Below are 24,446 nucleotides of genomic sequence, written 5' to 3' on the forward strand. Positions count from 1 at the left end.
TCAGCCCTAATTATTACTTTCCTTACAACAAGGGGAAACATTCTCATTATTGTTACTCCCTAAGATGATACAGTAACATCTAAACAAATAAAGCTGGGTAGAGGATTTGCTCTTTATTCTGAAGATGAACTTCACACCTCGCTAGTTGTTTTTTTTTTGAAGACCAACAGCTCAGTTTCCTTTTTACTATTATTATTGCAGCAGTCCTGGAAAATTAAAGGATCTCAAATGCAATATATGCATGTGGCAATCACCTTGGGCCCCTCTACATCAGATGGGCCACCATCTCACAACACATGCAGAAATCAGAATGTGGTGTTCTTTTGTCAAAATATAAGATTGAAATAGCAAGAAAAAGATATGAAGAGGTGGCCTGTCCGTCGATTAAAAGGGCCACTGCCAAAAAGCTGAAGGCTACAGGCATCCTAATGCCTTCTGATAGCGCAAATTCCATTTGCTGCCCCAGGTTTCTACTGCAGTCAGGCAGGTAGCAGCTTTGGAAGCTCGGTGTGTCGTATGAGAGGAAGGTTGTCAGAAAGGTCAGCTCAGGGGGAAGCAGAGATGTGAGCACAGAAATAGATGTCAGTGGACAACACTGGATCGATGTCAGACACCCAGAGGGATGTGTGCGGATGTGATGCAGGCGGGGCTGTTCTTGAAAAAACACCAGAACCAAGATTCACGGGGAATAAAATGAAAGCCATACCTTCTTCCTCTTGGACCACCTCCCCATCTTCCTTGGATTTCAGGTCCTGAGACGTCTGATCTGGTAAGATGTTACCTCCCTCTTTTATAGGTGCATCTAAATTAAGCAACAGATCCAGTTCTTCTTCCAAATGGTCTCCTGCTGACTGCAGTGGGGAAGTGGGTTTCTGAGAATCCCTTGAAGGAACCGGGCTAGGGTTGTCTTTGCCCAGCAACACAGGGCAGCCAGCAGCCACAGATTTCAGCTCAAAGATGGGCCCCCTTCCTCCAGGCCCCAAGGGCCCCTTTAACTGCATCCCTAATCCCTTGCCATCATCAGTTCTCTTTGGTTTCACCTGAGGAAGCTCTAAAGGAACTGTAGCCTGAAAGAGAAGTATAAAAACTGAGTTAAAAATGTGAGTCTTGCCATATTGGCTTCAGTAAATACATAGGAGGCCAAAGGAAGCCATCAAACTTTGTGACACAGGACACTCAATTCAGATAGTTCACAAAGTGGCTCCTTTCCAGGCCCTGGCGGGGGCACCCTTCCTGACATCTGGGGTAAATGTGGGAGACCTCACTGAAAGATGCCAGCACTGTGCCTCCCACTCTCCCTACCTCGACCATGTGCTAACTAGCTCAGATTTGGAATGAAAAGATCCATGTCTTCCTAGCCCTGGCCTGAAAACTGCCAGTACCATAGGTCTATTTGGCTTTACACTTAAATCTGTAATAAGACACGAACATCTATAAAAAGTCACCAAGAAGTGGCCGGGCATGGTGGCTCATGCCTGTAATCCCAGCACTTTGGGAGGCCAAGGCGGGTGGATCAGGAGGTCAGGAGATCGAGACCATCCCGGCTAACATGGTGAAATCCCGTCTCTACTAAAAAAAAAAAAAAAAAAAAAACACAAAAAAAAACTAGCTGGGAGTGGTGGAGAATGTCTGTAGTCCCAGCTACTCGGGAGGCTGAGGCAGGAGAATGGCATGAACCTGGGAGGCGGAGCTTGCAGTGAGCCGAGATCGCGCCACTGCACTCCAGCCTGGGTGACAGAGTGAGACTCCGTCTAAAAAAAAAAAAAAAGTCACCAAGAAGTAATTAGCAAATCAGATCTGTTCATTGTATTTAAGCGCACTGATATAAAGGTGCAGTAACAAATTCACCAAGAAGAGTCTCTTACCAACATCGAGTAAAAAATGCCAGACACAAAAGAAAATATACTATTTGATGATTATATTTGTAAAAAGTTCAAAAACTACAGTATTAGAAGTTAGGTGAGCGAGTGCCTTTTGGGGAGGGCGTGATATGGAGTGTGTATGAATGGTGGCTTCTGAGGTGCTGACAATATTCTAAGTCTTTATCCGGATGCTCATTCCATGGTTATACTTACATGTGCACTTTGCTGAATCGATGTTATACTTTAATAAAAGTTACAGACTCCCCCAGTGATTGTAATATACGGTTACAAGCTAAGGCTGAGAATCACTGCTCTCCAGGGAAGGCTCCAGGGACTAGCAAGGCCTCATAGCAGGCAGGTTCAGAAGTTCAACCTCGACTGGAGGTCCTGACCCCTTATTTTTACATAAACATCCTGAGCAGACGTGTAAGATGGTATGGCTTTATACACAAACAGGAATAAATACCCAGCAGAGTCAGTCAGTTGTACAGGGCAAAGCTGGGACATGGTCCTCTATTCTAATCTCAGAGTCATTTAATTGGTCTGGGATGGGTGTCTGGCCTTGTTTTTGTTTGTTTTTAACTCCCCAGGTGATTCTAATGTGCAAACAAGGTAGAGAATCCTGCTCTACAGCATGGGTGGGGGAGAAATGTTTTTAAGTGATTTAGCCAGGATTTCGATGTCACATAATTATTTTTTACCTTTACTCTAATGCCTGCCACTGACATTACATCCTTCACTTCAAACACTCACAACCACTTCTTCTCTGTCCTGAGTCCCGAAGCCTTTATCTCAGCATTTCCCTGGTGAGTTCTGCTAAACATTCCTCATCATATGAGATCAAGCCAAGCACTTCAGAACTTTGAACCTCACTGGACATCAGCAGAAGAGCCACTAGTGCTCTCCCAAACACTCCCAAATGTTTCCAAAGAACCCCCAGGGCAATCCCCCATCAGAGGCAAATGTAATTCTTTCTAGTTCTCTACCCTGTCCCTAACTGTCCTCCATCCCTGAACTCTGCCTGCTGTCCCAAATTTTAGACTAGTAAATGCAATACAGCAAATGAGTGGGTAACCAATTCATTACTATGCTCAAGCTTAGCATCACATTCACCCACAGAAGGAAGTTGATAATTTCAGTTGCTAGGATTCTACTTAAAATCAGTACGTCCCAGGGTTTCACTTTTTTTTTTTTTTGATCGTGCCAGAATTTTGAAGTTCTTCATGGCATAATCTTCGGGCCTCCCCCTCTCTTAGTTCATCAATTATCACTTCATCCTGTTATCTCCTGAATTTGTATTTCTAGCCCTTGATGTAAAACTATAAAGTTCAGCATTCAGTTGACTATTATTTCCACTTGGATATCTCAGAGGCACAAACTCATAAAGTCCAAAACTCACCCTTCCTGATCCTACCTACCACTGAGTTGCACAATCTACAAAGTCTTGAATTTTTTCTTGACCACTCTCTCCCAATTTCCAACATATCATCAAATCCTGTTAATTGTACCTTTGAAGTACCTCAGTACAGCCCTCTTCTCTGCCATCTCCACCATCATTACTGTAGTCCAAGCTACAGTACTACTCACCTGCACCTGTACAACAGCCTCCTCATATGCCTCCCTCACCTGCTCTGTGCATGTGTATGTGCATATGCAGACTTACCCCCACACATGCACTCCAATCCCACAGTCTTCTCTACTTGGCAGCCCCATCGTTTTTATTAACGCAAAGCTGACTGGGTCTTTCTTGTTTAAATTCCAGCTCAAATGTCCTTATGCTTTAGACCTCAGCTCATCTATCACTGCTTCAGAAAGCCAGTCCTAACCACACCACACCAGAAACTGATTTACTCCAAGAGCACACTGTACTTCACAGGATGTATTACAATCTGCATATGTTTGTGTGACTATTTGATCAATACTCATCCTTCCCAATAGATTAAGTTCCAGAAAGGCAGGAAGGACATCTGTCTGTTCACCACTGTGTCCCTAGTGCTGAACATAGAGCGTGATGCATAAATATTTTAAGTAAAATAGCCAGACTTTATATTTTACATTTCACTCAATTCCACTACATTTGATCCTTTAAAATATTTCAAATATAAAATGTAAAAAAGTAACTTCAAAAAATTTTTGGATTCTCCTTTAAACTTTACAAAATGCTACCTTGATATGAAACCCCCAGTTTTATAAAGAGAAGCTGACACTGAGACATCCTGCTGAGGGAAGTATTCCCCTCTTTTTCTCCTCCTGCTCTAATCCACCCGCTTCAAGAGGGCTTCAGGATATTTACCTGGACCAGTTCAGCAGCAACGTTGAGTCGGAGGGAGAGAGGCAGCTCTTGAAGGGCTTGAACCAATAACTCACTATCCACGTAAAATGCTGAATTCTATATATATATAAAAAAGAAAATAAAATATCAGGTGATGATTATGACTTTTTGGAAATAAAAGAAGAAACTGTAAGTAAATAATCCACTGGAGTTACATTTGGCTAGGAATAAGTCACACCATACATCACACTTGATGTGTTAGAGTTTCTGCATCTCCACATTATGATCAGTAAAACCAAAGCTACCTTCTTGAGCCACAGCTCACACTGTCAGAGCAACAACAGGGCAGTGATCATCCTCCCATCAAGACTGCCCAGGCTGGGCGCAGTGGCTCACGCCTGTAACCCCAGCACTTCAGGAGGCCGAAGCGGGTGGATCACCTGAGGTTAGGAGTTTGAGACCATCCTGGCCAACATGGTGAAACCCTGTCTCTACTGAAAATACAAAAAATTAACCGGGCATGGTGGCTGATGCCTGTAATCACAGCTACTCGGGAGGCTGAGGCAGGAGAATCGCTTGAACCTGGCAGGCAGAGGCCGCAGTGAGCCGAGATCGCGACACTGCACAACAGCCTGAGCAACAAGAATGAAACTCCGTCTCAAAAAAAAAAAAAAAAAAAAAAAAACTGTCCAGTAACCTGGAAATGGTGGAGGCTTTTGCAATGACTGACAAGCTGAAAGAAAAGCAAGCATTTAATGAAATCTAACTAACCTGATCTCTTCCCTAAATTCAGACTGCTGGCCTCAGAAGAGGAAAGGACTGTTTAGGCAGTGAGAAGGGACTGACAGGTGTTGCGAAGGTTTCAAACGAGCTGGTCTCCTCAAAAAAAAAAAAAAAAAAAGCAAAAAAACAAACAGAAAAAAGCCACTTTGTAAGAAGGCTTTCTTTTTTGGTCACCAGTTTGCCCCATAAAGGGCTAAAGCTGAAGAAGGCCTTAGATATAAAGTTAGCTGCAGTGAATTGCTTTTAATACTAAACTGTGAATTTTTAAAATAGGTTTAATTAGAATAATAATAAATCAGCATTCTCTACATGTTTTAAAGTATTCGGTGCATTATTTTTGCCTGGGTAACCCAGCTCCCATGTCAGCCTGGTCAACCCTGGCAGCCACTCACAGTTGGAGTAGAGGGTCTGGCCTACGACATCTGGCCGCAGACAGGAGCAGACGACACCCACTAAGGATGCTATGAGGGGGGGGTGTAAAGAGAAAGGAGACACGCCAGTGCTGGGAGAGGGGAGCCAGTCCTGACTGTAGGACAAAGCCTTTCTGTGTGCACAGGACCCTGTCTGTGTGGTGAGAATCTGCAAACCTGAAGCTTCCTCTCTGGCCAGGAATCTTAGACTCTGAGTCTCCAGTATCTGTATAAAGGCACACTCTTTAGTAAGAAAAGAACCTGCTATATACTTCACTTTCAGCTAAAAAAACATACCCTTCAATCAGACCATTACATCCTCCCCAGAATCTACAGCAATTCCTGTCCATGTGAGCCTGGGACCCAGAGACCGTGTGTGCATGGTATGGTGGAGTAATAAGCTGGGCAGCTTTTTAAGATACAGGTTCACAGGCCTCACCCACAGAACTGAACTCTCTGGGTGGGGTTGGGGGAGCCGGTAATCTGTGCCTTTAAAAGCCAGGCCCTCAGGAATGGCTGCATATCACTCAGCAGCCAGCAGTTCGCTCAGCAGCCAGCATATTGCGCAAGGAAGTCCTACTGGATAAGTCACCATGTCAACAGAAATTTAATGTGGAATTTAAAAAACTTAGGTGATTTAAAAAATAATAAATCTGTTTGTTCACCCAGGGAAATTACCTTCCCACTCATCCTCTTTTTACATGGTACCCACCCTGTCCGAAGGAAAGGTGTGAGAATCCCACTTGTGGATCTAAGAGACCGACACCCCTGTGGTCATGGAGGCCAACACAGCTAGATCAGAGCACCCTGACCGCCGGCCTGTGTCCCTTCACCCTGTGTATCAGCTACAGAGCAACAAACGCCAAGTCCAAGCCGTGACGCCCGGTCCCTCTCCTGCCAGGATTCCCTTGAGGATTTTGGACATGTTTCCCTATCAAACTCCCACTCCCTTTAACTGCAAAGACGAAACATATTTCTACTTTTCCTTTTTTTTTTTTTTTTGAGATGGAGTCTCTCTGTTGCCCAGGCTGGAGTGCAATGGCACAATCTCGGCTCACTGCAACCTCCGCCTTCTTGGTTCAAGCAATTCTCCTGCCTCAGCCTCCCAAGTAGCTGGGATTACAGACGTGCACCACCACGCCCAGCTAATTTTCGTATTTTCAGTAGAGGCAGGGTTTCACCATGTTGGCCAGGCTGGTCTCGAACTCCTGACCTCAGGTAATCCGCCCACCTCGGCCTCCCAAAGTGCTGGGATTATAGGCATGAGCCACTGCGCCCGGCCCCTCTCTATTGTCTTGCGTCACTGGTCACACTGAGGACACGGGATGGTATAAGGAACAATAACAAATTACATATATGTGTGTGTGTACATATATATAATATATAATATATATTACATATAATTATATATAATACGTATTATATATTATATATATCCAGTTTTTTCTCTTAAATCAACAAGGAAGAAAATTTAGTGAGGAGTTAAGTCAGACAGGAAATCGTTTTGATGGTGAAATGAATTCAGTTTCAGACATGTCTTACCAACACCTCCAACTCGAACTGTTCAAAATCAAACTTAACTTCTTTCTGCTCTTATTTTTTTCCATTCATGGCATCACCACTCACCTAGTTACTCAAGCTAGAAAGCATAGTGCCACTGCAAATCTTTCTTGTCCTTGTGTCTCACATCTGGCCAGTGAGCACAGTTGACCCCATCCTCCACTCAAGTCTTGTCTATGAGTAACCCCTGTCCCACGCTCACTGCCTGCACCCTCTCGGGCTGTCGTTCTTTCCCATTCGTCCAACATCACATTCTCCTAATCGGTTTCCCTGCCTCTAACCTCTCATCTCATCCGTTCAATCCCTCCCCATCCTTCCCAATACTGCTGAAGTTAGATTTAACCATTTCCATGTTCTTGCTAAACAAAACTTTGTTAACAAATAATATTAGTAATAAAAGAGCTCATTTTGAGTGTTTCGTATGCATCAGGAACTGCACTCAAGGGCTTTTTATTTATTATCTAATTTAGTCCTTCTTATAACTCTGAGTTATATTTTGTTATTACCTCCATTTTACAGGTGAAGCAATAGAGAAGGAAAAAGTTTGCCCAAGTCTCAGATCTAGAATTCACACTCAGGTCTGAAACTGCTGGTACTAACTAGCCCACACCTGCCCCTGAGGCCTCCTCCTCTGGGAATACTACACTCTGGCCACACCCTTCTCTGAGCATAACCTCGTTTTCCTGGTCTTACCATTTTCATGTTGTTTCCTCAGACAGGACCTATCAGAGTCACACTTGTCCACCAAGACCCGTTCAAATGATCTTTTCCCCATGGTACCAATTCTAATCACTTCCAGTGCAAAGTAGCCCTCTCTCTCAGTATTGTTAATTCATTTATCACACCCCTTATTTTAGGTTGTATTCTTTTGCATGTATTAGGTAAATATCTACTGAGCATCTACCATACTACAGGTCAGCGAGTGTGCCCAGATAAGGGGCTTAGAGCAATGAACAGGCATGGTCTGTCTCATTCAACTTTGAATAAGCTCCATTTAATAAAAACATTTAGTCAACAAGTGCTCTGTTTTGATGAATGACCAAGCTTAGAATTATTTGAAACTCTGAAGCTACTTGAAATATTCTTTGGTAATCAGTGTGGTTCAAGAGGAGATGAAATGTAAATTGTTCGGCTTCTACCATATTCCTCAACAATCTATCTTTGATGTGTCCTAGAATTCTAAACAGTACCTCAGTCCTAGGCCCAGACCTAAGGAAAGACAAATGTTTGTAATTCTCACCTTTTTCTATGGCATATATAACATGCTTTTTGGAAAGTGCCAGGCAGTCATTTTCTAAGAGACTTCCCTCCTTGTAATCTGTATGAGTTGAAGGCCATCCCAAACAAGTGAGCCTAAAACTGGCCCAGAGATCAAACGAGCCACCCACAGCACATATGCTGATGTGGGAGCAGAACAGGGAGGACAGTGCCTATGGGCTTCGGGTCTGCAGCTTCAGCCACCTCTCTGAAGCTGGGGGCAGATGGTAATCAGTTTATCAGACAGTATGCTCTAGGCCTGGAGTTGGGGAGCATATCACAAGTCACCACTATGTCCCTATGTGCATCCTAAAAGGGGGAGAATATCTGTCATCTCTTATATGAAAAGAATTAGAGGAAGCCTGCTTGGAAAATAATCAGAACTCCTTGGGAAGAAAATATTACATACACACAAAGAAAATAAGGCATTTGGGGTTTAGAGACTTGCTGAAAGTCTTCTATAATATTTGCCCTTATTTTATACTTCTATTCTCCTAATTGTAGGAGAAGTGTTATTTAAAGCTGCAAGGTTAAGGGTTTTCTCAACCTAACACCAAAAACAGTGAGAGACAGAAAACTAATTTTCAACTCTAAACGGAATTGTCAAAGAGTGGCAAAGAAGGAAGACCAAATGGCAAAGTAATCCACTCTGTCAAAATCACGGCTACCAAGTTTCTACCTCGAGACCCAGTCCATGTGGGCTGTATAATTCACACAGATGGCCAGGTAGAAAGGTGAACTCTAGCTTCAAGGACCTGTGGAATTTCAGCCCCCTGAAAATTTTCTGAAAAGTTTAGCTGAGAGTACACTGTATAAGAATTACTACTCTTTTCTACATGAAGACTCTATCTCAAGAACGTAAAAGGTGTTAGCCTTCAGCCTTGAAGAAGAGCCAGTCCACGCTTAAGACAACTCTTATCTTACCTGTTTTGGACAAGAAGCTTCACTATCCCATTCTTTCTCCTCAGCAAACCGGAACTGTGAGAAGGAGTCCCCTAGGAATAGGAAAAAAAAAAAATTTATGCAAAAGCCAAAGGAAACTCTCAATTCTCTAAATTTCCCTGCTAGAGCAAAAGTGCCATTTCTGAAGTGCTCAAACTCAAAGGGAGAGGCAAGGATAAAACTGGAACATACCTGCAACTCCATTTCCAAAACTACAAAACACACAGATGACAATGTTAACATTTGGTAAGATTAAATGCAAGGCAAAAGGACCAAGAAAACAGGATAAAATCACTACTCTTAGTCATTGGTAAATAAATTTGATCCCTCAAAAAGTTATGACATATAGGCCAGGCACAGTGGCTCACACCTATAATCCCAGCACTTTGGGAGGCCGAGGCAGGTGGATTACTTGAGGTCACGAGTACAAGACCAGCCTGGACAACATAGTGAAACCGCATCTCTACTAAAAATACAAAAATTAGCTGGGCATGATGGCGCGTGCCTATAATCCCAGCTACTTGGGAGGCTGAGGCAGGAGAATCGCTTGAACCCGGGAGGCGGAGGTTGCAGTGAGCCAGGATCATGCCACTGCACTCCAGCCTGGGTGACAGAGTGAGACCCCATCTCAAAAAAACAAAAAAAAATTATTACATAAAGGCTCTGAATAATATAATTAGTAAGACCTTGTATTTGTGGATATATATGTGTATATGTGCATACCATAACAGACTTAAACTTTCTCTTTGAGAAGAGGTTATCGACCTCTACTGTCACTCCAAAAATCACCTGGTCAGAATGTCAAACATATTTTGACAGGTGTATGTACTTACTTTATAAATATCAATGTAACACTAATTTTTAAAAAGGACTGTATAATAAGACCATGAAAAAATTAATTCTAAAATGTAGCAGCCATATAAATCATATGCCCACCATGCCCAGCAAAATTATTTTTTGTAGAGATAGGGTATTGCTATATTGCCCAGACTGGTCTCAAACTCCTAGCCTCAAACAATCCACCACCTCAACCTCCCAAAGAGCTAGGATTACAAGTATGAGACACTGCATGTGGCCTAGAGGCTAATTTTTATTATTATGTTTTAGATAAGGTCTCACTCTGTCACCCAAACTGGAGTGCAGTGGCACAATCATAGCTCACTGCAGCCATGACCTCTGAGGCTCAACTGATCTTCCTGGCTAATTTTAAGTAATAAACTTGGTAAAATGACTACTATAGAATACCAACCACTCTGATTCTCGCATTGAAGATGAAAGTGTACGAACCTGAAACTATGAATCCTAGAACTAAAAGTCTTTCTGGAAAACATATTACCAAAATTCTTCTGCGTTATGTTGTTACATACACACAAAGTATGGTGATTTACCAAATGTGCTACTTTTATATCTTACATACCAGACATTTGGACATGCATGGACAATTAGAAACCTACTTTAAGTAAGATAGCATGGGGGTATTCACAGCACATGCCATTCCACTCCAGCTTTATTTATTTGCCAGAAAAGTTCCTGGTCTCTCACATACTAAAGACATGGTGAATCTGACTAAGAGGTAAAGAAGAAAACTGAAAAAGAACAGTGACAGCCAACTGTAGTTGACAAGGGAACAAACATGGAGAAGTGTGTCTTAGGAGTCATAGGATTCAACAGCTGTGTGTCCTGAATTAATTGGGGCATAGTGAAAGGAATAGAACTAGGAAGCTCAAAGGGAGTATACCACTGTCTTCCCTCTTCTTCAAGTAAAGACTAATTGTATGACTTATAGAAGATTGTAGAACGGCCTTGTTGTGTACTTATATAATATCCTTAAACAAGATGGAAAAGCAGCTAGTGCCTATTACACAGCCTGCTTAAAAAACAATAAAAATCCCATAATATTCTACTACTTTATAGATAAGAATACCAAAATATTAGGCCTACAAAATCCAATGACTGCTTATTATGAAGGCATTTACTGGAATCTGTTTAAAAGGGGGAAGGGGGTAGCAAAACTGATGTACATGAAGAGTTCACATTTTCCTTACATGATAAAAAGCCTCATCTCATCCTATTCCAGCAACAATGCTGAAGTTGGTATGCATGCAATCAAAGCTGAGACACAGGAGATATTGAGACAATTTTGTTATATTTTGAAAGTCAACTACATTGCTCTATTGCCACATTTCTAGAGCCAAAATTAATAAGAGATTTTTAAATCAAATAATTGTGTGAAGAAGCAAAAATGTTAAAAAAAAAAAATAGAAATAAGGCTGGGTGTATAGTGGCTTATGCCTGTAATCTCAGCACTTTGGAAGGCTGAGGTGGGAGGATCAATTGAGGCCAGGAATTCAAGACAAGCCTGGGCAACAAAATGAGAATTCATCTCTATTTAAAAACAAAACAAAAAAAATTACCCAGGCACGGTGGCCCGCGCCTATAGTCTCAGCTACTCAGGAGGCTGAGGTGGGAGATCGCTTGAGCCCAGGAGTTTGAGGCTGCAGTGGAGCCGAGATCATGCCCTTGCACTCCAGCCTGGGTGACAGAACAAGACCCAAGACCCTGTCTCAAACAAAAAAAAAAAAAAGAAGAAGAAAATTTGAAATAAATATAAGATATAGCAGCAATCTTACATATGCTTCTGAAAATATTCAAAAAGAATGTTTCAAGCAGTACACAATGCTTCAATTTCTAGGACTGCTTCATGAAACTAATGACCATCAAACAAATCTCCAAGGGTAGGGGTTGATAAGGAGATCAAGTCCTTACCTAGTCAGTTACTATTTGAGACAACAACATGCGTAGTTGCTGAGGAACAACATTACCATCGTCAGTACTCTATTCTGGCAGAGCTAGCCAAACAACATCTTTTTCCTCTAGACACCTCAAATTAAAAGCGAGCAACTTTAGTATTGCAAAGGTGTAGTGTAGTGTATGGTGACTACAGAAATAACCAAATAGCTGACAGTGGTCAGAAATCAGTACTCCCATTTGTCTAAATCTGGCTACCAAAATTTTAATATAGTCTTTAATTTCAGTTTTTTTCTTGTATCACAGTAGTCCATTTTACAACAATGATATTTAGCTTTAACTTCAGCCAAATACTGATCTTTTGGGCAAAATGTGTTTTGGTGAACCACAATATTCAATCAGTGGCACTCCATTTGGTAGGTCTGTATGTACTGACACAGAAAGATACCCATTATCTCAACTGCTACATGAGAAAAGCAAGCTTCAGTATAGTATGAATGATACATATATAAAGATATATAAGTATATATATCACAAAAAATACTAATTTATGCATAGAAATTAGTCAAAATAATTAATACCTATTTTTAAAATGATTGTCTCTCAGGATGTGGAATTGAAGGAAACTTTTCCTTTCGACACAATACATTTTCCAGTTGAATCATCCTTTGTAAACAACAAGGATTTTTCCTTTTGGAACTAAACAAAATAGAAGAAAATCTAGAGAAAAAGCTCAATCTTCTTGAGGGCAGGGACCTTCTCAGAATGTATTTGAGACAAAATATTCAGAGACTTCAAAAGTTGGAACTGCAGACATCATTCTAACCCTCACTTTATAAAGCTATGAAGAACCTTAGCTCTAGAAAGTTCAATGTTCTAACCAAGACCACACAGCCATTTAATGGCTAGACACCTAGACTCTTGGCTCATAGCATTTGTTATTTTATTTTTTAACTTTGCTTCTCCAAGAGACAACCTGGCATCGATTTTTCTCAAACTCCTGGGCTCAAGGGATCCTCCCACCTCAGCCTCCCCTCCCAAGTAGCTAGAAATACAGGTGCATGCATGCCACCATGCTCAGAGACCATTTATAATAATAAATTATTAAGTAATAAAGCTCTTTTTTCCACTGTTTCTGCTAGGCCTCTTGGCTGTCTTGAGTTCCCCAGAACAAAAGCAAACGCTCAGGAAATATTTTACGATACTTGACATACTAATATTTGATTTGTTAACATGTTTGAAGATATGGAAGTCCACACTAAGAAACAAAGAATTCCTCTTTTTAGGAAATCACCTCAGGAATTTCCTAAAATTATGCCTATAGTACTTTTAAAAATAGTCTGTCTTACAGAACTCTAAGCATTCTAATAATGATAGTATTAGTGAAATAAAGGTGACATACCAATTCCATCACTGTGTTTGTAATATCCAGGATTTTCACTCTGCCTAACTTCCCAAACTGGCCTAACACATGTCTTATGGTCAGTGGCAAAGTGGACACTAAACTTGCTAGAATTCCTCAGTACTAATATGCTTTCAAAAAGCTTACCATCTAGTCATAGATAATACGGCTGCCAATTTTAAGCTTACCCTTTCAGCCCCATCAACAAAAAAAGAGCTTTCAGTCAAGCAAAAGTACTTAACAAAGCTATCCAGTGAGAATTCAGAGATTATAAGGAACAATCTTTACTCAGGCAGAAGGAAACCTGCAAAGACTTTCAGAATGAACAATACAGATCAGGCATATATGAAGAGTGAATGTGAAAGATGGAAAATCTTCCCAAGCCTACCACCCAAATCTGATCATTTGATAGTAGTAATTCCCATAACTCATTCATCCTGGCTATTTGGATCTTTTAAATCATATAATTGACCTGGATCTTTGTGGTGTCTCCTTTCGGAAACCAACTCTAGAAAGCAGAGGAATGTGTCACCAATTCTGAGTAAGTACTTCATTTTAAGCTCCATTTTCCTGGCTCCTCTTCATCATGATTATCTTCCTTTATTTATCCCACAGCCCCTGCAGAACATGTCCTCAACCAGGACACCAAGTTACTGAAAAATCACAAATGAACTTTATAGGCCGACAAAGGCTGAGAAGACCCCAATCTTCACAGAGGAGGAGAGAATGTCCAACAGTCACCACAATGGCTGCTACCAAAAATAAAATGTCCTCTTTCATTTCTCTGAACTTCTCTAATCTCATCTACTATGAAAGATGACATATTTGGAGGGTCAAGGTGGATCCCAAGTCTCCACGCTGACACAGATCAATCCAGGGAAAATCCACAGCTCAGCCTACAGGACATAAAAATTCTTCACCACTTCCAATTTCTAGCTTCCATGATTCAGCCTTTGTAGATGCAGATGGGAAGTCCTTCACCTCAGTATTTACCCTAAAACAAGCGACATCTAACACTTTGTCTTTGTGAGGAAGACTATGCAAGCCACTACGGTGATTATTTTAAAAGTTAGGCTGAGCTAAATCAACAAGAGGATAATAATAAAAATCTCTCCTCCTGCTCAACAGTGACTTCTAATTAGCTTTCTCACCAAGTGTAGGGCCCAAAAAGCCCCTGAGCATCGAACATCCACACTGAGCACTACATAATAGGATGTGCCTGTCTTCCCAATGCCATTAAAAAGCTGCTTCCCCATCTGCATGGATTATGTTGAAGGAAATGTCAAATACACTAAGGTACCTTAAAGGGATTCTAGGCTTTATGAGAAAAGGATGATGACATTCTGGAATTTAGAACCTAGCTGTTTTCCCCAAAACAGTTGGTGACTATTCTGTTAACCCTGTACCACTGTATATGACCTAGTAAAAATTCTCAGATCATCTTCAGAACAAGGCCAGCATCAAACCCTGGCACAGAACTCCAAGATGAGAGTAGATGACTTGACAAGGCTGAATAAATAAGGGAATACAAAGATCAGTCTTTGGATGGGCAATAAAGTCATAAGATCTTAGAACTGATCTGTAGTATAGTGTGTCAGGATAAGGTCTGGCTGCATGTAACAAAGACCTGTACCTGTATATCACGGCCCAAACAAGATAAAAGATTCTATCTCTGTTGATATGGTTTGGCTCTGTCCCCACCCAAATCTCATCTTGAATTGCAGTTCCCATAATCCCCACGAGTCATGAGAGGGACCCAGCGGGAGATAACTGAATCATGGGGGGCGGTCTCCCCATGCTATTCTCATGATAGTAAGTTCTGACAAGATTTGATGGTTTTTTGTTTGTTTTGAGATGGAGTCTCGCTCTGTTGCCCAGGCTGGAGTGTAGTGGCACAATCTCAGCTCACTGCAACCTCCGCCTCCCAGGTTCAAGTAAGTCTCCTGCCTCACCCTCCTGAATAGCTGGGACTACAGGCATGTGCCACCACACTCGGCTAATTTTTCTGTATTTTTAGTAGAGATGGGGTTTCACTGTGTTAGCCAGGATGGTCTCGATCTCCTGACCTCATGATCCGCCCACCTTAGCCTCCCAAAGGAGAGTTGATGGTTTTATAAGGGGCTTCCCCCTTCACTCAGCTCTCATTCTTCTCTCTCCTGCCGCCTTGTGAAGAAGAACATGTCTACATCCCCTTCCACCATCACTGTAAGTTTCCTGAGGCTTCCACAGCTCTGCAGAACTGTGAGTCAATTAAACCTCTTTCCTTTATAAATTACCCAGTCTTGGGTATGTCCTTACAGCACTGTGAGAATGGACTAATACATTTGTCAACTAAATGAAGTACAGAGTCTAGCAGTCAAAGGCTGGTATGGTGGCCCAGGCTCCTCCCATTGCTCTGCCATGCCTGGGGAAGCCCTTCTTGCCACAGTTCAATATGAGAACCAGAGCTCCTGCTATCCCATCAAAATTCCGACAGCAAGATGGAAAAATAGTTGAAGAAAAAGGGGCAGAAGGCATGCAGTATCTATCAATTAAGGTTTTCTAGAAACCACAATAGAACATTTGCACTCATTTCTCTTTTGGACAGAACTATATCATAAGTATAAGAAATACATCATAGTTCTATCAAACCACAAAGTATGTAAGATAATTTTTTTCGGGTGGCCATGAGTCCAGATAAGAATCAGAGGTTCTATTACCACAGAGTAAAAGGGAGAATGAATATGGGGTTAGGAAGCAAATACTCTCTGTGACAAGTTATGGGACCAAACTACTTGAGAAATAGCTAGTTAATAAGGGTCAGCTTCTAGGGGAGGGATTGTGCTCACTAAACCGTGAGTTGTCTCCCAACCATTTTGAAAACTACTTGTAATATTCAGACTTCTCAAATTGGAATTTTAGACAATGTGCCTTTCAACATTTTTTTCAATTCTAACATAGGGTAATTATGGGGTAAAATTCTAGTTTCCAGCAGAATGTAACAGCTTTTACCAAAATAAATATTGTTTACTACCTTTCTAGGGGAAAATGGGAATGACTTCAGGAGTAATGATTCTTCTATTTATTAATTTTCATTTTTCATACATTTTAGCACAACTATGTGCCAAACACTATTGTATGTTAATAACATAAATATAGAAGACACACTCCTGCTCTCCTTATTCTCATACAGACTCTGAATTGAACAAGACAAGAGAAGACTACATGAAACAGAAAAAAAGAAATTTAAAGGAAATCTGAATTCTTTCCTCAAGGACTTAGAGGGGGTCACACTCTCTCCCTTTATTATTTTATACACACAATGATATGCTCGTGATGCTTATTTAGAAAAGATTTGGTCCACCAAGAAGCTTATATGTGTCTCACTAATAACTTGTCTGACACCTAAAATGCTATTAGTTAACTTGGTTGGTGAAAAACACCATACAAATAATCAAAGCTTCCAGGTCCAATGCCTGGAGTTGAAAGCCCACCAACACCATCAGCAATCTTGCAACCACACCTAGTTCACCCCCAGGAAGAGCAGCTGAGAAAGAACTTTCCCACATACTACCAATAAACAAGTAGATAACTTTAAGGAGAAAAAAGTAATCCCTCCGTGACAGCAAGAAAACCTTAAGAATGGGTGAGACCTATATGAAAAAAAATACAAAGCTACACAGAAAGATCCTTGATTATTCATTTAACAAAAATTTGTTAAGAGCCAGATACTGTATTAAGTGCTGAAAATATAAAATTAAATAGATTAGTGCCATACCCTAATGAGTTAAGGATCACATAAATAAGCAGTTACAGAACATACAATGACAGACACAAAGTCTTATGGGAGCACTGTGTGTGTGTGTGGCAGGGGGAAGGGAGGCACAGTGAATCCAGGTTGGGGCAGAGTCAGTGAGGCTTCCTAGGAGAAGTGACACCTGATCTGAAGGAAAACAAAGAGCTGCCCAGGCAAAAAGCCAGAAGGAGATGGTAACTAAAAGGAGGGCCAAAATCAGAAAGGAGAAATTGCAGGTACTGTGGGTTGTGCAAGCAATTTGCTGTTACTAGAGCATAAAATTTGAGCAAGTTAAAGATAAGGACAAAGGTATAAATGGAAAAGTGGAACATTCCTGGATGAAACTTTACAACTGTAAAGATGTCAATATTAATGTTTATAGTCAATATAATTCCAATCAAATTATTAATGTTAATGTTATATATTCAATATATTTAATATTTATATTTATATCCAATGTGACTAATATTAATTTTAAATTGCCTATGGAAAATACTTTTGGAATTTTTTTTTTTTTTTTTTTGAGATGGAGTCTCGCTCTGTCACAAGACTGGAGTGCAGTGGCGCAATCTCGGCTCACTACAACCTCCAACTCCCTGGTTCAAGCGATTCTCCTGCCTCAGCCTCCCAAGTAGCTAGGACTACAGGCACATGCCACCACGCCCAGCTAATTTTTACATTTTTAGTAGAGATGGGGTTTCACCATGTTGGCCAGGATGGTCTCAATTTCTTGACCTCTTGATCCACCTGCCTCGGCCTCCCAAAGTGCTGGGATTACAGGCGTGAGCCACCGCGCCCAGCCTGGAATTCTTTTTTGCTATTTTCATATAACTCAGGTGAGATGTACTTCTTACAGACATTTAAAAAATATTTTAATTTTTATATACTTGAAAATATACCTTTCAGAAAATTATCATTTAATATTTTGAACATCTTCCATATTTCTAAATACAAACATGAAAAATCTATTAACAAAATCATAAAAATGGGCATCTTTTTTGACTGCTGTACTACAAAGACTTTAAATGACGTATAAATTAAATTCAAAAACTCAAACCACATTATTCAAATAATGCTAGTTTTTAATCTATGTCAGTATAACAAAACCTTTTCCCAACAATGCCAAGATCATTTCTGTAAGTATCCAGCAGATTTCTTGCTTTTATTGCTCTCCCCATTGTTGGCTTGTGAGTCTGTTCTGTTTGTTTTTGTGCACACTATGAGCTTAGCTGAAAACTCTAAAACAATATTAGACTAATTAGGATGTTCATAATGTCCCTTGAATACACCTGTCTCACACTGCAATGTAAATCTTAAATTATCTGTTTCTCTGCCTCTTCCCCCTCCTATTCAACCCAATGGACATGAAATATGTTTCTGCATTAAAAAAATACGCATCCAACTTGCCTTCTCATCTCATTAGGTTTTCTTTTATTTTTAGTTTTGAAAAACACTATTCTACAGAGCTGTGATTTAAATGGGCAAATGACATACAGAGTAATTTGAATTTTTAAATTTTTTGTTTAGCCGTCCTGTCAAAAATTAGAGCAAATATGTGCAATCGGTGATTTTTATTCTTTTTCAGGTCATGTCCTTTGAGACTAACAGAGCAGCTGTGGCTTGTCACAGCATACATTTATAGAAAATCGAGCATACAATTAGAGGGGAGACTCGAAGCTTGGTTCTGAAAATGATGTGCAAACAAATGTGCTCTCCATCAATGGGGTCAAGGTACTGCAAGACAGATGCAAACCCTACGTTCTACCGATTCCAAACTTCACAGAAAACCAAGTGGCCGCAAGGTGTCAAGGCAAGTTCCCTCTCCGACGTGCCAAACTGATCTTCTCTGGAGATGTTTGTGCATCACTGATAGTGTCTAGGTTTTTGTTCATTGATGCAAAACATTTTTTGGCTTTCTGGTTTTTTTACTTCCTCAAGGGGTAATACACATTATATGTTCAGTAGCCTGAGGTATATAGTGATCTTATCTTTGTTGGGGCTCGATGCCACCTAGCTCCACACAAAGCCAACATGATTTCTGCAATGTACACCTCTTCGGTAAAGCACTGTAACTGTCAGAGCCCAGTTTTTATTACTACTCCTGTGACGGGTGTGGTGCCTGCCACACAGTAGGCAGTTAGTAAATGTGCATTTAGGAAGGAGGGAAATAAGAATAATGCGTAAATATATGCATGCAAGAATGAGCAAACGAACAAGAATACAAGTCTAAAAAAAAAAATCAACAAATGAACATCAGTAGTCTATGTGCCATAAAGGGGATAAGGGAACAGAGAAATAAGGGGGAAAATCATGTTACTTTCATGAAGCTTGCCAAAAATATAGGGCAAAAATGTAAAATACAGAATTCTGTTTGCAACCAGAAATTTCTAGTAAATCAAAGAACTCAAATAAGAACAAGAGGGAAGGAGAAAAAATGGCACAGATCTTCAATTAGAATTTTCTTAAACCACTCTCAAAAAGGGAGAAAGATGAAAAGAAACTAAGGATGGATCTCAAAATATAATATTCCAACAATTACCACTATCCAAGACAAGTGAATAGTGCAAACTTACTAGCTGATGAGCTATGAACATGACATTACAAAGGTAAAACTGGCCAAGCACGGTGGCTCACAGCTGTAATCCCAGCACTTTGGGAGGCTGAAGAGGATCACCTGAGCCCTGAAATTTGAGGCCAGCCTGGGCAATATAGTGAGAACTCATCACTGCAAAAAATTTAAAGAATTAGCCGAGCGTGGTGGCACACATGTATAGTCCCAGCTACTCGAGAGGCTGAGATGAGAGGATTGCTTGAGGCTGGGGGGCGAAGGTTGCAGTGAGCCGAGATCACACCACTTCACTCCAGCAACAGAGTGAGACTATGTCTGAAAAAAAAAATAAATCCTAAAAGATATGCTAAAATGTCTGGCTTTTAAACATTCCCCTTGTTGGTAATAAGCAAGCTTTAGAAATTTATCCCCACAGAAATTTTGTTTTATATCGTATTAACTATTTTTTAATGGTTTGTTTTTATTATACTTTCAAGTTCTAGGACACATGTGCATAACGTGCAGGTTTGATACATAGGTATACATGTGCCATGTTGGTTTGTTGCACTCATCAACTCGTCATTTACATTAGGTATTTCTCCTAATGCTATCCCTCCCCCACCCCCCACCCCCCGACAGGCCCTCGTGTGTGATGTTCCCCTCCCTGTGTCCAAGTGTTCTCATTGTTCAGTTCCCACCTATGAATAAGAACATGTGGTGTTTGGTTTTCTGTGACAGTTTGCTGAGAACGATGGTTTCCAGCTTCATTCATGTCCTTGCAAAGGACATGAACGCATCCTTTTTATGGCTGCATAGTATTCCATGGTGTATATGTGCCACATTTTCTTAATCCAGTTTATCAATGATGGACATTTGGGTTGGTTCCAAGTCTTTGCTATTGTGAACAGTGCCACAATAAACATAGGTGTGCATGTGTCTTTACAGTAGAATGATTTATAATCCTTTGGGTATATACCCAGTAATGGGATTGCTGGGTCAAATGGTATTTCTAGTTCTAGATCCTTGAGGAATCACCACACTGTCTTCCACAATGGTTGAACCAATTTACACTCCCACAAACAAAGTAAAAGCGTTCCTATTTCTCCACATCTTCTCCAGCATCTTGTTGTTTCCTGACGTTTTAATGATCGCCATTCTAACTGGCATGAGATGGTATCTCATTGTGGTTTTGATTTGCATTTCTCTCATGACCAGTGATGATGAGCATTTCTTCATGTGTCTGTTGGCTGCATAAATGTCTTCTTTTGAGTAGTGTCTGTTCATATCCTTTGCCCACTTTTTGATGGGGTTGTTTTTTTCTTGTAAATTTGTTTAAGTTCTTTGCAGATTCTGGATATTAGCCCTTTGTCAGATGGGTAGATTGCAAAAATTTTCTCCCATTCTGTAGGTTGCCTGTTCACTCTGATGGTAGTTTCTTTTCCTGTGCAGAAGCTCTTTAGTTTAATTAGATCCCATTTGTCTATTTTGGCTTTTGTTGCCATTGCTTTTGGTGTGTTAGTCATGAAGTCCTTGCCAATGCCTATGTCCTGAATGGTATTGCCTAGGTTTTCTTCTAGGTTTTTTATGGTTTTAGGTCTAACATGTAAGTCTTTAATCCATCTTGAATTAATTTCTGTATAAGGTGTAAGGAAGGGATCCAGTTTCACCCTTCTACATATGGCTAGCCAGTTTTCCCAGCACCATTTATTAAATAGGGAATCCTTTCCCCATTGCTTGTTTTTGTCAGGTTTGTCAAAGATCAGATGGTTGTAGATGTGTGGTGTTATTTCTGAGGGCTTTGTTCTGTTCCATTGGTCTATATCTCTGTTTTGGTACCAGTACCATGCTGTTTGGTAGCCTTGTAGTATAGTTTGAAGGCAGGTAGTGTGATGCCTCCAGCTTTGTTCTTTTTGCTTAGGATTGACTTGGCAATGCGGGCTCTTTTTTGGTTCCATATGAACTTTAAAGTAGTTTTTTCCAATTCTGTGAAGAAAGTCATTGGTAGCTTGATGGGGATGGCATTGAATCTATAAGTTACCATGGGCAGTATGGCCATTTTCACAATATTGATTCTTCCTATCCATGAGCATGGAATGCTCTTCCATTTGTTTGTTTGTGTCCTCTTTTATTTCATTGAGCAGTGGTTTGCAGTTCTCCTTGAAGAGGTCCTTCACATCCCTTGTAAGTTGGATACCTAGGTATTTTATTCTCTTTGTAGCAATTGTGAATGGGAGTTCGCTCATCATTTGGCTCTCTATTATTGGTGTATAGGAATGCTTGTGATTTTTGCACATTGATTTTGTATCCTGAGACTTTGCTGAAGTTGCTTATCAGCTTAAGGAGATTTTGGGCTGAGACAATGGGGTTTTCTAAATATACAATCATGTCATCTGCACACAGGGACAATTTGACTTCCTCTTTTCCTAATTGAATACCCTTTATTTCTTTCTCTTGCCTGATTACACTGGCCAGAACTTCCAACGCTATGTTGAATAGGAGTGGTAAGAGACGGCATCCTTGTCTTGTGCCAGTTTTCAAAGGGAATGCTTCCAGTTTTTGCCCATTCAGTATGATATTGGCTGTATCTCCACAGAAATTTTAACATGTAGGAAGAAATTCATATAAACACCAGCCTTGCTTATATCAGAAAGTAGTATTTGCAGGGCGTGGTGGGGTCGCACCTGTAATCCCTGCTACCTGTGAAGATAGCTTGAGCCCAGGAGTTGGGGGGTTACAGTGAGGTATGAGCACACCCCAGAACTCCAGCTTGGGTGGAAAAAAAGAAAGAAAGAAAGTAATATTTTCCCGAGGATTCCGTTTTTAAACTATTGTTTGCAATGCATAATGTGAATTCTTTAGAAATTTACTTTTGTTCTTTTTGGACTTTGTTTCCTGAATAAAAAATTGGCATCACCACTACTAGAAACGTGAACTCTACCTGAAACATCTTAAAGCTGGTGATAGGAAAGGCAGACACGGGCGTGCACTCTCTGGGTTCACTGCTGTGCTTATGCAGCCCCTCTGATTAGCTACTTCTGGCTCAGACCAAATGTGCAATAAATCAAAGAAGCAGTTGGAAGAAAGTGTGGTCATAGTATTCCGTCAATTCATCAGTGACACCGAGTTCCAACTCAAGGCTTTTCAAACAGAAAAGAATGAGAAGAAGGAGCAACCTTGATGTCAAGATTTTTCTTTTTTTTTTTTTGAGACAGAGTCTAGCTCTGTTGCCCAGGCTGGAGTGCAATGGTGTGATCTCGGCTCACTGCAACCTCCACCTCCTGGGCTCAAGTGATTCTCCTGCCTCAGCCTCCCCAGTAGCTGGGACTACAAGTGAGCACAACCACACCCGGCTAATTTGTGTATTTTTAGTAGAGATGGGGTTTCACTATCTTGGCCAGGCTGATCTCAAACTCTTGATCTTAGGTGATCTGCCCACTTCAGACTCCCAAAGTTCTGGGATTAAAGGTGTGAACTACTGCGCCTGACTGATGCCAAGAATTTTAAATAGCACTACCAGCACTGAAAGTGCAGAACCAGGAAGGAGCTACTGAACTCTGCCCAATCTCCAGAAAGAACGCGCACTGGATAGCGCAGCTACACAACAGGAAGGCACTGACAGGCCTTCATTAGGATCTTACTCCTCTTTTCTGGTAAATGAAACTGAAACCACTGACAGCTAATACTAAAAATGTAACTAAAAGTTTAACAAAGTAGAAGAACACACGCAGTTGGGGTGATAGGGTTTTTCTCTTTAAAAAAAAAAAAAGAAAGAAAATCATCAGGCCGGGCGCGGTGGCTCACTACACTTTGGGAGGCCGAGGCAGGCGGATTGCCTGAGCTCAGGAGTTCAAGACCAACCTGGGCAACACGATAAAACCTCATCTCTACAGAAATACAAAAAATTACCTGGGCGTGGCAGCATGTGCCTGTAGTCCCAGCTACTCAGGAGGCTGAGGCAGGAGAATTGCTTGAACCTGGGAGGCGGAGGTTGCAGTCAGCGGAGATCGCAACACTGCACTCCAGTTTGGGCGACAGAGTGAGACTCCGTCTCCAAAAAAAAAAAAAACAACATCAAATCTGTCAAATGCAGTTTTCCCCTATGGGTGGCTCTTCAAGAGTCACACTTTAACGTAAAGCTAAGGTTTGGGTATATTTTATTCTTGACATACATTCCTAAAATTGGAATTACTAGGTATAAGAATAAAATTTACTTTGAAACTATTTGTTATGTTACTCTATTGATCTGCTGAAACATAGATCCAACGTGCAAATTCCACTCATAACATTCTCATCCACTTTTACACAAATGTATGTTAAGTGCCTATGTGTCAGACTGGAAACTAGTGATACAGAATGTTATCCAAAGTCCCTGCTGTCATGGAATTACTACTACTGAAATGTCTACTAAAGAGAGAAGAAAATTTAAATGTATCACCTAGTTCCTGAAAGCCCTATCAATAACTTTTGTATTTACATACACAATTGTATTAAAAGCCTTATTATTTATTAAGTATATTAAGAAGTATAAGCCCTTCTACTTATTAAAATAATAGAATGTGGCCAGGCATGGTGGCTCACACGTGTAATCCCAGCACTTTGGGAGCCTGAGGCGGGCGGATCACAAGGTCAGGAGATCAAGACCATCCTGGCTAACACGGTGAAACCCCGTCTCTACTAAAAATACAAAAAATTAGCCAGGCGTGGTGGCGGGTGCCTGTAGTCCCAGCTACTCAGGAGGCTGAGGCAGGAGAATGGCGTGAACCCGGGAGACGGAGCTTGCAGTGAGCAGAGATGACGTCACTGCACTCCAGCCTGGGTGACAGAGTGAGACTCCATCTCAAAAAAAAAAATAATAATAATGATAGAATGTTGTTTTAATTGCTTTTA

At 40.8% G+C, this 24,446-nt stretch overlaps 1 protein-coding gene across 1 annotated transcript in view; it reads right to left on the minus strand.

Moving 5' to 3' along the window:
* AVEN (apoptosis and caspase activation inhibitor) overlaps nucleotides 1–24,446 on the minus strand; it is a 168,395-nt gene that overhangs the window by 562 nt on the left and 143,387 nt on the right. The window contains exons 3-5 of the mRNA XM_009249655.4: nucleotides 9,069–9,139; nucleotides 4,156–4,251; nucleotides 707–1,067 (exon numbers count right to left, since the gene is read on the minus strand). Of these exons, the coding sequence (XP_009247930.3) occupies nucleotides 707–1,067; nucleotides 4,156–4,251; nucleotides 9,069–9,139 (528 nt within the window). The remainder of the gene's footprint in view (nucleotides 1–706; nucleotides 1,068–4,155; nucleotides 4,252–9,068; nucleotides 9,140–24,446) is intronic.

Source organism: Pongo abelii, chromosome 16 (genome assembly GCF_028885655.2).
Source record: "Pongo abelii isolate AG06213 chromosome 16, NHGRI_mPonAbe1-v2.0_pri, whole genome shotgun sequence".
NCBI classification, from domain to species: domain Eukaryota; kingdom Metazoa; phylum Chordata; class Mammalia; order Primates; family Hominidae; genus Pongo; species Pongo abelii.